Raw genomic sequence first — 17621 nt, 5'->3', positions numbered from 1 at the left:
GCTGGAGGATTTAGTGGAAGCAGCTACGAAAATGGCGTCTTGACAAATACATGAATAGGATGGGATTAGAGGGAGAAGGTCCCCGGAAGGGTAGGGGGTTTTAGTTAAGTTGGGCAGCATGGTCGGTGCAGGCCTGGAGGGCTGAAGGGCCTGTTCCTGTGCTGTAATTTTCTTTGTTCTTTGTTTTTTGTTATTTACATGTTGCTTCCACTGGGGGGTTTCTCTTTGTTGCGAAATGCGGGGGTTGGCTGAATTAATCTTAGGAATAAATGTAATGGAAATCTAATGTAGAAGAATGAGGACATTGGCTAAATAAATTACCTGTGTGTGATGCTTATAGACATGAGATTTGGTGCAAGGGTGAAATACTCTCACAAAAAAAGATGATTGCTCAGTTAATAATTTATAACTGAAATTGATAGATTTTTGCGAGAGAAAATTATAAAAGGATATGGCACCAAGGTCGATGGATGAAGTTAACATGCAGATGAGCCATGATCCTATTGAATGGTAGAACAGACTTGAAGGGTTGAGTAATCCACTGCTGTTCCTGTGTTGCTATCTTCATTGTCACAGAAAGATAGAAACTAGAAGCAGGAGTAGGCCACTCGGCCCTTCAAACTTGACTGGTCATCGAATTCAATATCCTGATTTCTCTCCCACCACCCCCCCCCCCCAACCCCCAAAAATCCCTTGATCCCTTTAGCGCCAAGAGCTTTATTTCATTTATTCTTGAAATCAAACAACGTTTTGGCCTCAACTACTTTCTGTGGTGGTGAATTCCACACATTCATTGTCAACAAATTGACTAACACTTTTAACTCTAATACTGTCCTAGCCGTGCCATGAACGTCAGATAGCCTCTGATAAATGCAATAGGAAATTCAGGAGATACATCTTTATCTAAAGAGTAAGGCCACACTTGGAATACTGTGTGCAGTTCTGGTCACCCTATTATAGAAAGGATATTATTGAACTAGAAAGAGTGCAGAAAAGATTTACTAGGATGCTACCGGGACTTGATGGTTTGGGTTATAAGGAGAGGCTGGATAAACTGGGACTTTTTTCTCTGGAGCATAGGAGGCTGAGGGGTGACCTTATAGAGGTCTATAAAATAATGAGGGGCACAGATCAGCTAGATAGTCAATATCTTTTCCCAAAAGTAGGGGAGTCTAAAACTAGAGGGTATAGGTTTAAGATGAGAGGGGAGAGATACAAAAGGGTCCAGAAGGGCAATTTTTTCACACAGAGGGTGGTGAGTGTCTGAACAAGCTGCCAGAGATAGTAATAGAGGTGGGTACAATTTTGTCTTTTAAAGAGCATTTAGATAGTTACATGGATAAGATGGGTATAGAGGGATATGGGCCATATGCGGGCAATTGGGATTAGCTTAGGGGTTTAAGCAAAAGGGCAGCATGGACAAGCTGGGCGGAAGGGCCTGTTTCCATGCTGTAAACCTCTATGAGTGATACAAATATGGAACTTGCTACCGTAAGGGATAGTTGAGGTGAATTGCGTAGATGCATTTGAGTGAAATCTAGATAAACACTTGAGGGGGCAAAAAAAGAATAGAAGGTTATGCTGAAAGGATTAGATGAACAGGGATGGGAAGGGGCCTGTGTGGTGCATTCGTGCTGGCACAATTTGGTTGGGCTGAATGGCCTGTTTCTGTTTTGTGGACTCAGTGTAAACCTGTGTAACCCAGTATGTTTTATTAGCAGGCATACTGGACAGTAACTGATTCGGAACACCGGATTATATTTCTTTTTGCTTTGTGATTCTGGAGTTAGTGTGGACAGTCAGACTACCCACTGCTATCTGGGATGAGATTACCTCATGTAATGTAGGCAAAGATTCAAACATGTAACTCCCTGGTCTATGTGGATCATTACTACCCTACATCAGCACTGAACCATTAGGACTGTGCTACATTTTTGTTTGGTTTTACTTAAAATGGAAATTGACTTGCAGGTAACTGCTGAATGTTCAGAGCCTGTGCAATATGATAAGATCAAACAATTATTTGTGTAATTTGCAAATGTCAGAAAAATGTTTTATATTCCTATTTACCTTGGTTATATGCAACTTTTATTGAGGCTTTGGCACTTGCAACCTGTCATCATCTTGATATTTTTTGTGAAGCCTGTTATTTATGAAATTTTTACTGTGCATAAGATAATAATTCTTCTCATTATTATGCAAGTTTCAATTATTATATACTTTCAATTGTTCAGTACTTTGACAGTAACTGGGAAATGGAACCTTAGTTCAAGTTGATGCTTGCTTGCTCTCTGCTTTCCTGCAGTATTTATGCTACTGCTTACACACAAGGGGCGTTGAAATTTAGATTAAGTATATCAAGTTCTATGTAGCTATGCATCAGTACATAAGATGCAAAAGTCAGGGTAAGGCCACGGCCTGCTGAAAAAGATTTAAATTGAAATTGCCCATTTAGGCAGAATGTTATTTAGCCTGTATCGAAAAATTGTGTCAGATATGCCGACGGAAAGTTGAGTTCAGATTGAGATGTGTACAGAATTGCACAGTGTGATTTAATACAGATCTGCAGTTAATTAGGTTGGATCCAAATGAACAGTTTTTACCTATATAGTTCCTTTAACTTGTTGAGTACGAATATCTGTTCTACTCATTTATTTTGTGGTACTTTGTGCCTTTAGAAAAAGCTAATTTTATTTCTTGTGTCTCCTATGGGCAACCATTAATGGGTGCATAGAACGGTGACGAGAATAACTTGTATTTCACAGCAACTCTGTTACCTCCAGACTATGATCTTTCATTCTTCTAACACGCTTCATAATCTTCTGCTTATGCAAAGCTCTGCTGCCTGTGTCCTAACTCACCAATTCCCATTCTCAAATCATCCCTGCGATTCCTGACCTATGTTGACTCAAGTTCCACCTGTGCCTTCCCTTTCTCCTCCAGTCCTATGTTCCTTTAAGAAAACTGCCTCCCTACCGTTTTTTTGCTGAGGTTCCTGATAAGCCATTGGGATATTTTACTATGATAAAGGTGCTATTTAAATGCAGATTATAGCAATATAGCACCTTTATTAAATGTCAGTGTGTCCAGGAGTGGAACTTGGTGATCATGGTTGAAGGGAGCAGAAGATAGTTCTCATGGACGGATAAGTTAGGAAAGGGTAGATGGGGGTAAATGAGAGAAGGGAAAATAGGGTTGGGTGGAGGAAAACTGATTGAGATTTGGCTTTGTGTGGTAAACTGAAGGCAGGTAAGCGGTGGATGTAGCTGAGTGAGCCTTCCCTATATTGGTGACAAAGAAATCAGTGAGCTAATTATTATTATTAGAGCTGAGGATGGGTGGGGCATGATTGAAGAATATTATACAGTGTTGGCTGTGGAGAGTTGATTGTCAATCTGCAACAACTGGCAGTGGATGGTTAAGCCATGTGTCTGATCTGCTTAAGGTTACACCATGCAGACGTGAGAGGGTAAAGATAAAAGCTATACCAGGGAACAATGGGGATGAAAAATGATCAACATTATCTCCAGAAAAAGCCCAAGGCAATGGAGCATTTGAGCAAATTAACAGCTGCAAAGGTACTCTGGCCAAAGTTGATGCTGTCAGAAATTAGTTGAGTTGCAAGAGAATTGGGGAAGAATTTCTACCATGGGCAAACATTGAAATAAATAAAGTGGAAGGAGGGCGGGGTATATGAGTGATGAGGGCTACAAAGAGGTAGCTGGAGGAAAGCCTTGTCATTGATGAAGACAATATGATTAAAGAGTGCACCAGAGATGGCACAATTAAAGGGTAGGAAAGTTTACAGGGGGTAAGAGGTTGGTGAAGCCAAGAATAGAAAGGCTGGTTGGTTGAAGTGAATTGAATTTGCCAAGGAGTTACTCAATTTGGAAACTGAAGAAAGGAGGTTATCTGGGCAGGAATTTGGGTGGAGTTTGAGGGGTTCTAGGTGACAAGGATGAATTTATATTTGTAGTCCAAAGATGTGCGTGTTAGGTAGATTGGCCTTGCTAAATTGCCTTGAGTGTCAGGGGGACTAGCTAAGGTAAAGGCATGGGGTTATGAGGATAGGACCTGGGTAGACTGCAGACTCAGTGGGCAGAATGGCTTCCGTCTGCATGGTAGGGATTCTATGATTTTGCATTCTCTTATTCTCTTGATGGATGATAGCTTTAATTTCCAATTTTGTGGAAGAAATGCTGCTGCAGACCTCCAAATAAATAATTTTAAATGTCATTTCCCTGCCCTAAATAACGCTTTGTGTAGAGATCATACCAATTTGGTGTTATTCGATGAGTTTGTGGAGAATATTTCCATAGAATGTGTGAAGTATCTTAAATAGTAAAAATATATAGTTTTACTACAAGTGTTAATAGCATGATGTTGAGGAGCTCCAAATTTTGGATCAGTTGTATGGTATTTTTAAACTACTGTAGCTTTTGCACTTGATGCACCAGATTCCTTTGATGGTCTGGTGTAACAGATGGTACTCCTTTTTTCCAGATCACTGCGAAACTTACTTGATGGGGAGATGGAACATTCTTCAGCACTCAGGCAAGAATTTGACAACCAGAAAAAAAAACTGGCAGAGCAGGAAGAACGACATGCTGCCAAGGTTCAGGCGTTGGCAAGGTAGGAGAGGTGAACCTGGGAGAATACTTATGGAAGGGGAGGAGGGACATGTGCATGTTACGCTGCATCGTTCTGTGAAGGGTATTGTGGTACAGGCCAGAAAGTTTCCTTTGAAATTGCATTTTACTTTTCAAGTGTGGCATGCACATATGGAATCTTGTTAAATGTAGAAAGTGGGAAAGAACAAGAGCTGCCTTTTAGCAAATTTACTTGTATGTTAAACCGCATTAGTTGAAGCAGTTGCGTAAAAGCATATGGGGTGGTACGGTGGCACAGTGGTTAGCACTGCAGCCTCACAGCACCAGGGGTCCGGGTTCAATTCTCGGCTTGGCTGACTGTCTGTGTGGAGTTTGCACATTCTCCCCGTGTCTGCATGGGTTTCCTCCGGGTGCTCCGGTTTCCTCCCACAGTCCAAAGATGTGCGCCATGCTAAATTGCCTCTTGGTGTCCCAGGATGTGTAGGTTAGAGGGATTAGCGAGGTAAATATGTGTTGTGGGATAGGGCTTGGGTGGGATTGTTGTCGGTGCAGACTTGAAGGGCTGAATGGCCGCCTCCTGCACTGTAGGGATTCTATGATGATTTCATGTTTGACATTACTGAACTCCCCCAAAGATTTTTTGATCTACAGAATAGCTCTACAAGCCTACTGCATACTGTCCTGTTTGTCACACTTCTTGCTTATCACATTGTAGTTAGAGAGAAAATGCATATAAATATCAAATGTGATCATCTACTAATTACATAGTAACATTGATTTTTGTTCATAACTAAATTATAAATATTCTCTAAAGTTCAAAACATAAATCAAGGAGACATATATTGACACTTACAAACACGGAGGCCTGGACATTAACAAAGACAAGTTGTGGAGATTTGGATGGGGAAACCTGGAAGTCCAGGATTTTCCACTTGCTGGGAAATGTTAATTCTGCAGCATGCATGTTTTTGTATTTGACAGGGTCCCACACAAGCTTGGCTTCCAGTCGGGTGGGTAGGACTCTGGAAATGGCACGGTAGCCTGATCCAGGGGATGGGGGAGGATGCAATTCTGGTACTTGGAGGAAGCATTTCTGCTCCTGGGCCACAAGCAGTCCTGTAAAGGCACTTACCTTCTCCCCTGCCTCTGTCAACATTGTATTCACAATTACCCAGCCTGGGTTGCAATCAAAAATTAGAGTGCTTGTCGCCAGGTATAAGCATTTATTTTTTTATAACTGACAACAGTGCATAAGTGAGGTAATTAGTTAACTTCAAGTCACATTTGTCTTGGAAAACACAGGAAACATTACATAAAGAGAAACACATTCTGCCCCTCTCTCTCCTTCCTCTTTTAAAGTTTATGGAACACAAAACAAAGACTCAACAAAGGTGTGCCGACCCAAAGACTCAACATAGCTTATTGCAGTAAAGCTTTTGAAATTTGGCTTTCGAGTACGTATTGAAAACCACTTGAGCACAAGCCGCTGGGTAAAATATATTATCATTTTTCCTGGTTGGCACGGATGCGTCCTGGAAAATTCGATGCACTGTGGATGTGCCGAATGCATAATCCAAATTTGTCTGTGTGTCAAAATTGGGCAAAATTAATAACCTTGAGTCCAGGCATTTGGTGGGTGCTTAGGGCTTCATAAAAAATCTTTAACCAAGGTATTAAAGGTACAAAGCACAATCTAATTGCGAAATGGCAAATGTTTCTTTTTTGCTTTCTCTTTGTTTAAACTTTTAATTTGAACATCTATATTTTATGGAGAACAAAATGATCTGTAACAAACTGGGTAGAGATCAATAACTTTTAAAAAGAAATTTGAACTTCCATCTAATAGCTGAAGGTATGACAACAAGGTTTCAGGCTTGAAGTTGTTGACTGTAACAAACAGACTAAAAGCATGATTTACTCGACACTATTTTTGTCAGCAACCTATCTGATAAACTACAGGACAAAACAACTGATAAAACCCCACAATAAGGTGTATGTCCTTTAAATTGATATTCAATCCTCCCAGCACCAGGCCATGCTGATTCTTGGCTCCCCAGGGTTTACTTCTGATCTTTTTCTTTACTGGCTTGGAAACTTCTAATTCCCAGAACTATCTTTCACGGTGCAAGTTTTTCTGGCGATTTCTCCTCTAGCTAAAGATAAGCAAATCCTCCAGCCCGTGTTTAACCCCTCACAAACTTAGGATTTCCAATCTGAGCAAAAGCTCTCATTTGCATTATTGTGTGGTGAACCATGGAAACTTTTAGCTTCTCACTGCTTGCTCTCGCTCTGTACACTCTCGTCTCAAAGCCTGTTACCATGGCAATCTGAATCACATGAGCCTTGTATCCAGCTAAAGATGCCGATTAGCTAAGTTCAAGAGCCCAATTCTCTTTCATCTTGGAAATAAATGAATAGGTTAAAGCACAGCTGTGAGGTGGCACAGAGGTTAGCACTTCTGCCACACAGCACCGGAGACCCCGGTTCGACTCCCGGCTTGGGTCACTGTCTGGAGTCTGCACGTTCTCCCCGTGTCTGCGTGGGTTTCCTCCGGGTGCTCAGGTTTCCTCCCACAGTCCAAAGATGTGCTGATTAGGTGCACTGGCCATGCTAAATTCTCCCTCAGTGTACCCGAACAGGCGCTGTAGTGTGGCGACTAGGGGAATTTCACAGTAACTTCATTGCAGTGTTAATGTAAGCCTACTTGTGACACTAATAAATAAACTTCAAAACTTTACAACTGAACATTCTCAGCACTTCTCTGGGTTTTGGAGACTCGCAGTCTGTCCACTGTTAACACACAAGCTGCTGCTATTGTTTCCATGCATGAAGATCTTGCATCATCTTTCTAGTAAAACAATCTGGACCTCCTTTAGTCTCAAACAATCACATCGCCCAGGTATGCTGTCAAGCAGACTTCAGAATAGGTTACATGACAACCTTCATTTTACCTTGAATCAAAGACACAGTCCCAGAAACATAACGATCTTCTAAACCTCATAATTGTGATAGGTTGTTGAAAAAATTGAGCAAGTATTTTGAGAGAACACATTAACCATATTGTGAAACTAGAATACCAAGTTAACATATGCATTCCCTATCGTAAATGTGGATAGAAGAATTTATAATGGAAAATGTTTACACCAGTATTGTGACAACAGGAAGCCAAGTAGTCTAGACAGGATGTGTGCGCAGATGTAAGATTTTAATTTTACATACTTTTATTTAACAGTTGAACAACATGGATTTTTTTCTTTTGAAATATAATCACTATCTGTGAATCAGTTTCAGCTACTTAACTGGTGCAATTAGTAGATTTAAAATGTACGATTTTCGAATTAAGGAAAAAAGTGTTATTCATCAGAGCTGTTAATTAGTGTTGCTAATTTTGTCGTGATTTCTATTAACACCAAAGCAAAGTATCTTGAAAAAAAATTTGGTCAAAATAAAGACTGGGAGATGTTGCGCAGTTGGTGAAATTGCTGCTGTGATCTTTGTAAAATAGCAGTTTTTCAGTAATGCTGACAAAGGATTGTCAGGATTTTTAATTTTGCAGCTACGTGCATAAATTAAATTCTTTATATATATATATATGTGTGTATCTATGAATATATTATTGAAATCTACATTAGAAATAGAATTGATGGAATTATTTCCCTGACACCTCTCCCTCTCTCAGAAAGCCATGACGTGGAGTTGCCGGCATTGGACTGGGGTGGGCACAGTAAGTAGTCTCACAACACCAGGTTAAAGTCCAACAGGTTTATTTGGTAGCACGAGCTTTCGGAGCGCCGCTCCTTCATCAGGTGTGTCATCTGATGAAGGAGCAGCCCTCCAAAAGCTCGTGCTACCAAATAAACCTGTTGGACTTTAACCTGGTGCTGTGAGACTACTTACTGTCTCTCGGAAAGAAATGTATTTATCCCATCAGCTGCGGTTTGTACGTAAGATTAGTTCTGGTGTTTTATATGGATGTGCCGTATTGGTTAATGACCTGTCTAATGTTACTGTTGAGGAATAAAATGTGCATCATTTACTTTTTTTTTGAGAGAGGGATTGGGATCCCATGTAATGTAATCTTGCTTAAGGGAGATTTTAAGAAGCAAAAAAATACATTTGGTGTCGTAAAACATACCCATTTCCTGCCCCTTCCTAATGGCTTTGTAGAATTTAAAATTCTTACTTGACTACAGCCTCTGAATGTTCATAACTGAATTAGAAAAATTAATTTATGCCATTTGGTTTATCGACAACTGGGAGACTTCAGTTCTCACAATGTTATTCCATGCTTTATTCCTACCACTTTCACATCCAAAGTAGGTAGCACTGCTGGAGTGTATGAAAACAAAATGAAATATAACTAATAACGTACAGTATTCTTCAAATATTCTTTGGCAAACATTTGAAATGCACAAGGTGCACACAACTCAATTGAATTGTCAGGAAAATGTAAATGCATGTTATTTTGCTCATTGTAACACTAGCTGCCAGTGGCTCAGCAAGTTAATCTGGTGAGCAGCTGAGTGCATCATACAGATAAGAAGTGAGCCATTGCTTGTTAGTTGCTGCTCAGTTACCTGCTCTAAGCCAGGGCCATGGTAAGTATACATAGAAACGTACATAGAAAATAGAAGCAGGAGTAGGCCAATCGGCCTTTCGAGCCTGCTCTGCCATTCATTATGATCATGGCTGATCATCAAATTCAATATCCTGATCCCCTCTTCCCTCCCATACCCCTTGATCCCTTTAGCCTCAAGAGCTATATCTAATTCCTCCTTGCAACGTTTTGGCCTCAACTACATTCTGTGGTAGTGAATTCCACAGGCTCACCACTCTCTGGGTGAAGAAATCTTTCCTCACCTCAGTTCTAAAAGGTTTACCCCTTATCCTCAAACTATGACCCCTAGTTCTGGACTCCCCCACCATCGGGAACATTATTTCTGAATCCACCCTGTCCAACCCTGTTAGAATTTTATAAGTTTCTATGAGATCCTCTCTCACTCTTCTAAATTCCAATGAATATAATCCTGACTGACTTAGTCTCTCCTCATATGAAAATCCTGCCATCCCAGGAATCAACCTGGTAAACCTTCACTGTACTCCCTCTATAGCTGGACCATCCTTCCTTAGATAAGGTCACCAAAACTGTACACAATACTCCAGGTGTGGCCTCACCAACACCCTATACAATTGCAGTAAAACATCCCTGTACTCAAATCCTCTTGCTAGGAAGGCCAACAAACCATTTGCCTTCTTTACTGCCTGTTGTACCTACGTGCTTACTTTCAGTGACTGGTGCACGAGGACACCAAGGTCTCGCTGAGTATTCACCTCTCTCAACTTGCACCCATTTAAATAATAATCTGCTTTCCAATTTCGCGACCGTAACTGCGTTACCGTTAGTCTTGTGCCTTACAGTTAGAATGTGAAAATGGCCAGATTCTCTACTCTTAATAGGGAATCAGTTCTGCTGGAACTACACTGATGTGAACATCAGGTGTGAACAGGCTGGACTTGGCTCTGCACCCATCCTGTGGCTGAACAGCTTGCTAATGCTTAATGTTCTGGCTTGTATGTGAGGAATGGTTGTAGTGAAACTGCATCTCAGCGTGGAGTCAATGACTTGGCCATAGAACATTACAGCGCAGTACAGGCCCTTCAATTTGAGAAGAAAATACAAAACTATGATCAGAACTATGCTTCAGTTCATATACATGATGTGGAGATGCCGACGTTGGACTGGGGTAAACACAGTAAGAGTTTTAACAACACCAGGTTAAAGTCCAACAGGTTTATTTGGTAGCAAATGCCATTAGCTTTCGGAGCGCTGCTCCTTCGTCAGATGGAGTGGAAATCTGGATTTCCATTTCCGAAAGCCAATGGCATTTGCTACCAAATAAACCTGTTGGACTTTAACCTGGTGTTGTTAAAACTCTTACTCAGTTCATAGTGTCAGACACATGCAACAGTTCATCAAAATGTCACACTTGTCAGTTCTTGAATGACATTCTTGAACACTCTGTACAGATTTCATTAGTATCCAATGTTTGAACCAATTAATAGTATCCATATTTAACAACTTCAGGGACCAAAGTTACAAAGGACGTCATGGTGAATAACACTTGCATAATATTTTTTTTACATGATCTGAATATACTTTTACGATTCAACTTCTTAATCCATTCTTTTACATACCCCTTACATCTACCAGTTGTTTGCTTTATGTCCATGCTTCTTTCCATTATTGGCATCATTTTGTGAGTGCACTTCTACTTCTCTGATTAGACATAGTTGTTTTTATAGAATCATAGAATCCTTATAGTGCTGAAGGAGACCATTTGGCCCATCGAGCCTGCACCAACAACAATCCCACCCAGGCCCTATCCCTGTAATCCCATGTATTTACCCTGCTAATCACCCTGACACAAAGGGGCAATTTAGCACGGCCAGTCATCTTAACCTGTGCATCTTTGGATGTCATCTGGGACGTCATACGCTTGTTTAGATTTAGGAATTCTTGTAAATGTCGCACTCAGATCCTGCATGGATCAGCTGGCGGGGGTATTCGCAGACATCTTCAACCTCTCTTTACACCAATCTGAGGTCCCTATCTGCTTCAAGAAGACAATCATCATCCTGGTACCAAAGAAAAGCCAAGCAGCGTGCCTTAATGACTATCGGCCGGTGGCTCTGACATCCATCATTATGAAGTGCTTCGAAAGGTTAGTCACGGCACAAATCAATTCCAGCCTCCCGTACTGCTCGGATCCACTACAGTTTGCCTACTGCCACAACAGGTCCACAGCAGGCGCCATCTCCCTGTCCCTGCACTCAACCCTGGAACACCTAGGTAACAAAGACACCTATGTCAGACTCCTATTTATTGACTACAGTTCAGCCTTCAACACCATTATTCAAACTCATCTCCAAACTCTGTGGCCTGGGCCTCGGCTCCTCCCCCTGCGACTGGATCCTGAACTTCCTAACTCACAGACCACAATCAGAAAGGATAGGCAACAACACCTCCTCCACAATCATCCTCAACATCGGTGCCCTACAAGGCTGTGTTTTCAGCCCCTTACTATTCTCCTTATACACTTATGACTGTGTGGCCAAATTCCCCTCCAACTCGATTTTCAAGTTTGCTGATGACACCATCGTAGTGGCTTGGCTCTCAAACAAGGATGAGACAGAGTACAGGAATGAGATAGAGAATCTGGTGAACTGGTGCGGCGACAATAATCTCTCCCTCAATGTCAACAAAACGGAGATTGTCATCAATTTGAGGAAGTGTAGAGGAGAACATGTCCTTGTGGAAAGAGTCGAGAGCTTCAGGTTTTTAGGTGTCCAGATCACCAACAACCTGTCCTTGTCCCCTCATGCTGACGCTATAGTTAAGAAAGCCTTTCAATGCCTCTACTTTCTCAGAAGACTAAAGAAATTTGGCATGTCAGCTATGACTCTCACCAACTTTTACAGATGCACCATAGAAAGCATTATTTCTGGTTGTATCACAGCTTGATACGGCTCCTGCTCTGTCTAAGACCGCAAAAAACTACAAAAGGTCGTGAATGTAGCCCAATCCATCACGCAAACCAGCCTCCCATCCATTGACTCTGTCTACACTTCCCGCTGCCTCAGAAAAGCAGCCAGCATAATTAAGGACCCCACGCACCCCAAACATTCTCTCTTCCACCTTCTGCTGTCGGGAAAAAGATACAAAAGTCTGAGGTCATGTACCAACCGACTCAAGAACAGCTTCTTCCCTGCTGCCGTCAGACTTTTCAATGGACCTACCTTGCATTAAGTTGATCTTGCTCTGCACCCTAGATATGACTGTAACACTACATTCTGCACTCTCTTGTTTCCTTCTCTGTGAACGGTATCTGTCTGTATAGCGCGCAAGAAACAATACTTTTCACTGTATTCTAATACATGTGACAATAAATCAAATCAAATTGGTTCATTAAGCAGCTCTCAATAAATAGCAATTAGCATTGATAATGACTTGTCTTTGATTGTGTTATTGCTTTTGTCCTATATTGGAACCTTACTTTTGTGTAGATCACCTTTGTAAATGATCAGATCTTAACAAGCTGATTGCCATATCGACTTATTTTCTCATATATTTGGCCCTGAAGTTGTTAAATACGAATTCCATTAATTGGCTCAAACATTGGATGACTGAAGCAATCTGTCCACAGTGTGTTCAGGATGTCATTCAAGAACTGACAAAGTGAGGCATTCTGATGAACTGTTGCATTTGTTTGACACCATGAACTGATGCAGAAATAAAGGTCAAATTGATTTTCTACTCCAGTGTCATCTTATCCGACATGAATGACCTCAAAGTTACACTAACAGCTATTTTAAAAAAAATTGAGAGGTCTGGATATAGTTGGTCTGTTTTAATGTTGCAATGTTGGAAGGGGTGAGGGTAGGAAAAACAGTCAGTGTTATGTAGGTCTGGCTGGCTAATTAGAATAGAGTCAGTATGGTCATTGTCTCATAGTTCTCGAAAGGCAGAAAAAGTAGTTGTTTCACTTGGACTCCTTTAGTCATGAGCTGCTCAACTCAACACGAGTGAGGAACAGGAGGTAGTGCTGTCATGCTTTAAACGTTGCAGTTGTTTACTTGACTGGACTGCTTACACTGCCCTTGCTTTATGAGTGATACAAAGAATGAAGAACACCTTGTCCAATCATAGAATCCCTACAGTGCAGAAGGAGGCCAGTGGGCCCATCGAGTCTGCACTGACTCTCCGACAATGCATCTTACCCAGGCTCTATCGTTGGGTAGCATCACCTAATTCCCCTAACCTATATATCTTGGGACCAATCAACTTAAGCTGCACATCTTTAGACTGCGGGAGGAAACCGGAGCACCCGGAGGAAACCCACGCAGACATGGGGAGAATGTGCAGACTCCACACAGACCGGGGGTCCCTGGCACTGTGAGGCAGCAGTGTTAACCACTAGTAAGAAGGAATTCAAATGGATCATTTAAAGAAATATTTAGGTCAAAGATGGTTACAGAGCTGGAGAAGTGAGAAGGCAATGAAAGGGACTTGAGGGAACATGATGATCAGAATTTTAAATTTGAGGCATTGGGAAATTGAGACATTGAAAGTCAGGGGAAGATATGTTCAACTTCTGTGTGACGGGGTATGGGGAATCAAGTTTCAGATGAGTTGAGGTTTAGAAGTTTGAGGATGAGATGCTGGCTGGAGTCTGGAGCTGATGAAAGCATGAGTCAGGACTGCAGCAAGAGTTATGCAGTTCAGGCTGGGAATTAGCAATGCTACAGAGGTGGAAATAAACAACTTTTCGTGATAGGGCAGATCTGGAATTGGAAGTTCAACTCTGGGATAAATTTGATTCTAAGGTTGAGAACACCATGAGACAGCACTTCCCGTTGCCTCGGCAAAACAGCCACCATAATTAAGGACCCCACGCACCCGAGACATTCTCTCTTCCACCTTCTTCCTTCGGGAAAAAGATACAAAAGTCTGAGGTCATGTACCAACTGACTCAAGAACAGCTTCTTCCCTGCTGCTGTCAGACTTTTGAATGGACCTACCTTGCATTAAGTTGATCTTTCTCTACACCTTAGCTATGACTGTAACACTACATTCTGTACTCTCTCGTTTCCTTCTCTATGAATGGTATACTTTGTAGAGCGTGCAAGAAACAATACTTTTCACTGTATCCTAAATACATGTGACAATAATAAATCAAATAAAATCAAATCAGTGGACAGTGATGAAGTTGACGGGGACATTAAGTTTATGGTAGGGACCAAAACGACTTAGTTGGAGAAAAATGTGTTTTATTGAAGACTGAGGCCAAATCCCGTCCTGAACGTTTGACAAACAGTCTCACAACACGGAGCTAGAGTGTTGGTGGCGGCAGTGTATATGTGGAAGCTGGGTTTTATGCTCACAGGTGGTGTTGCCAATTATCAACTTGTAAGTAAGGAAGAGGAGCGGGACCAAAAGTAAATTTCTGGAACTCTCAAGGCAAAGGCTGTGGCAATTTTGAGCAGGAGTTTCAAAGGAAAGAGAGTTTGAAGTGAGAATGGTAATCTGCCAAGACTGAGGGATTGATGTTTTTTACTTAAGGAGTACGATGATTGTGGTTTTGGTGAAAAGGTTTGCCTCATCTGCTCAGAGGACGAAAAGAGAGGTGTAAAGGAAGCTAGAGAGAGAAGTGGGTTCAGAGCTTGGATGGGATAATCTCAGTTTGATCTGGTGAGCAAGCGGGGCGGAGAAGTATTAAGGACCAGACCCGAAACTCCAAGGTATATTATGCCGTTAGCCTAGACCCTAACCTTTACACTTGATTCTGTCATTAGGGTGAGAGTAAGGTATTTCACTCCAGGCCTGATTCCAGTGACCCACTAGGAAGGTTTTATCAAAACAAACTTTATTTGAGAACACAGTGAGAATATGACAAAAATAATTAGCATAACTTTTACCAATTAAAATACTTAAACATGACAAAATATGATTCTTAACAGCTAGCTATCTATCTCTATTGTTCCAGTTCAGCAGTATCCCCCATAGACATAAATCTCTTTTATAGAACCAGTTAGCACAGAAACTAAAGGTACTTACGTAATGGTAGATTTTCAGCTTTGTAACACCTCTGGACAGAAAGGCAGACAGCAGTTTCAGAGAATGATATAGCTTCAAAGTAGCAAAACTTCAGAGAAGTAAACCTAGACTCTGGTGGCTCCCAGTCTCCAGACTTCAGAGACAGAAAGGGATACCTCCCTCTCTGTAGCTTCCAAAAAAGCAACTCCCAGAGAAAGATCCACTCTCATACAGCAGAATCTCCAAGAAAGAGCCTCATCTTCTGACAGATTCCGGTCTCCAACTTCAGAGAGGGGAAAAGAGAGGCACTCCTCTCTCTCAATTCAAAAGCAATATCAAAGCTCAAATATTCTGTGAAAGCCTCGCTTGACCCCATCACATGACCATATCTGTCAATCATCCCAATGAAACGCCACTCTGCAAAATCCCAGGGGAACACCAAGAACAGCAGGACAGCATTAGTTCAGATTAAATCCACCAGTCTAGCATTTAGAAGTAATTATGCTGCTGTGGTAATAATACAGGATGCCGGTTGTAAAAATAACAGCACCAATAAAATGGTGGAACTGCTAGAAACATTCAGCACAGAAACATGACTAAACTACATTTCTTAAAGGCACAGTATCGTCACAGAAGCATCAGAGTTGATAATTGGTAGCACCACCTATGAGCGTACAATCAGCTTCCACATATACACTAATGTCACCAACACTCTAGCTCCGTGTTGTGAGACTACTTGTCAAACATTCAGGTGGGGATTTGGCCTCAGTCTTGGATGAAACACATTTTTCTCCAACTAAGTAGTTTTGGACCCTACCATAAACTTAATGTCCCTGTCAACTTCATCCCTGTCCACTGTCTCATGATGTTCTCAATGAATGATTCCAACCTTAGTGAAAGATAAGTTCATTAACATTTTAGAAGCATGGGTGGGATTTTCTGCCCCCACTGTGGCCTGCCATTGGCCGGTGGCGGGATCTTCCAGTCTTGCCACAGCCAATGGGTTTTCATGTTTGCACCATCTGCTGCTGGAGAACCTGCGCCGGGTGGTCGCTGCCGGTGGGACCAGAAAATCCCACCAACCTGAAAGGCCGGAAAATTTTGGCCAAAGTGTAAGCAGAGGACCAGGCTAAAATATAAAATGAGTATGTTGCACCTGTCTTCACCAGGATGGCAGATGATAGGAAGACTCGCCTAAAAGAGGAGAGAGAAGTTATCTACAAGATAGTGATAGATAGAGAAGACATGCTAAAAAGATTAGCATTACTGAGACTTACTGAAGCTACCGGCAAATAAATGTTCAAAGACGTGCTGGTTAGGTGCATTGGCCATGCTAAATTCTCCCTCAGTGTACCCGAACAGGTGACAGAGTGTGGCAACTAGGGGGATTTTCACAGCAACTTCATTGCAGTGTTAATGTAAGCTAACTTGTGACTAGTAAATAAACTTTTAAAAAAATGATCGTTTGAGACTAGGCACGACTGATCTTTTTAAGATGCAGCCCAGGTTCAATGGGCTGAATATTGTTTTCCTATACTGTCAGTTTCTATGATTCATGAACAATTCTGGATAACGCCACTCATTAAACACTTGTGACTGATGCTTTGGTTTCCTTCAAAACTTGAAATTCATTATACATAACAGCCTGTGCACTTGAAATGGTTTTCAAAGTTTAGAAAAAGAAGCTTTGCCCAGATTTGGTAGCTCATGTTGCCTTAACTGTATACGCATTCGGCTTATTTACTAGAATAGATTGCCTGGCATGAAGGGAGCTGAACTCCTGCCAGTATTGAGGTGGATGAGATCATTTATGTTGCGATGTTTCAGCTGGAACAATAATTGCTATAGTTAGACCTTCATGTTATGAAGATCTGACGTGCGCAGAAATGATTATCCACTGGTGCTATGTTCAGTGCAGAAGTTACTTTGGTTCAGATAATGTACAAACCAGTCTGTGATTAAAAATATTGGGCAAATTTTCATTAGTAATAATGCAAAGGAGACCAACTTCATCATTAGTTCAGTGGAGCTTTTCGTCTGTCTAATGGCTACAAACTGTGAAAAGAGTGTGCAAGGTCAGAAAGAACAAGTGTTTGCTCTGATGATTTGCAGTTCCAAAAAATAATTATCAAGTTTGGGATTTCATTATTTGAAAATCTTGTGAGAAAATTCCGTGGTATGAATTTATACTGGAAGAGAGTTTTATATCGTTCCCATCATTGATAATGTCATATAGCCCTTATCTTGAATTCATGTTGGAAGAGCGATTGTGAGGTGAATTGCGATAAGATTATTTTAATAAAAGTTCATAGAAATGTGGCTGTATTTGTTTGTTTTATGCTGATTATTATACTAATTATAACATGTTCAAAGGTTCATTTTTACATCAGTTGGTCTCCTGTGGCATCATACACAAA

The 17621-nt window shown here is 41.3% G+C and overlaps 1 protein-coding gene across 1 annotated transcript in view; it reads left to right on the top strand.

The window, feature by feature from the left end:
• Positions 1-17621, top strand: part of snx29 (sorting nexin 29) — a 591176-nt gene that overhangs the window by 145592 nt on the left and 427963 nt on the right. Inside the window, exon 13 of the mRNA XM_078240877.1 lies at positions 4504-4632. Within this exon, the coding sequence (XP_078097003.1) occupies positions 4504-4632 (129 nt within the window). The remainder of the gene's footprint in view (positions 1-4503; positions 4633-17621) is intronic.

Source organism: Mustelus asterias, chromosome 23 (assembly GCF_964213995.1).
Source record: "Mustelus asterias chromosome 23, sMusAst1.hap1.1, whole genome shotgun sequence".
NCBI classification, from domain to species: Eukaryota; Metazoa; Chordata; class Chondrichthyes; order Carcharhiniformes; family Triakidae; genus Mustelus; species Mustelus asterias.
Note: the sequence above shows the minus strand (reverse complement) of the source record. Positions and strands in the feature narration are given on the sequence as shown.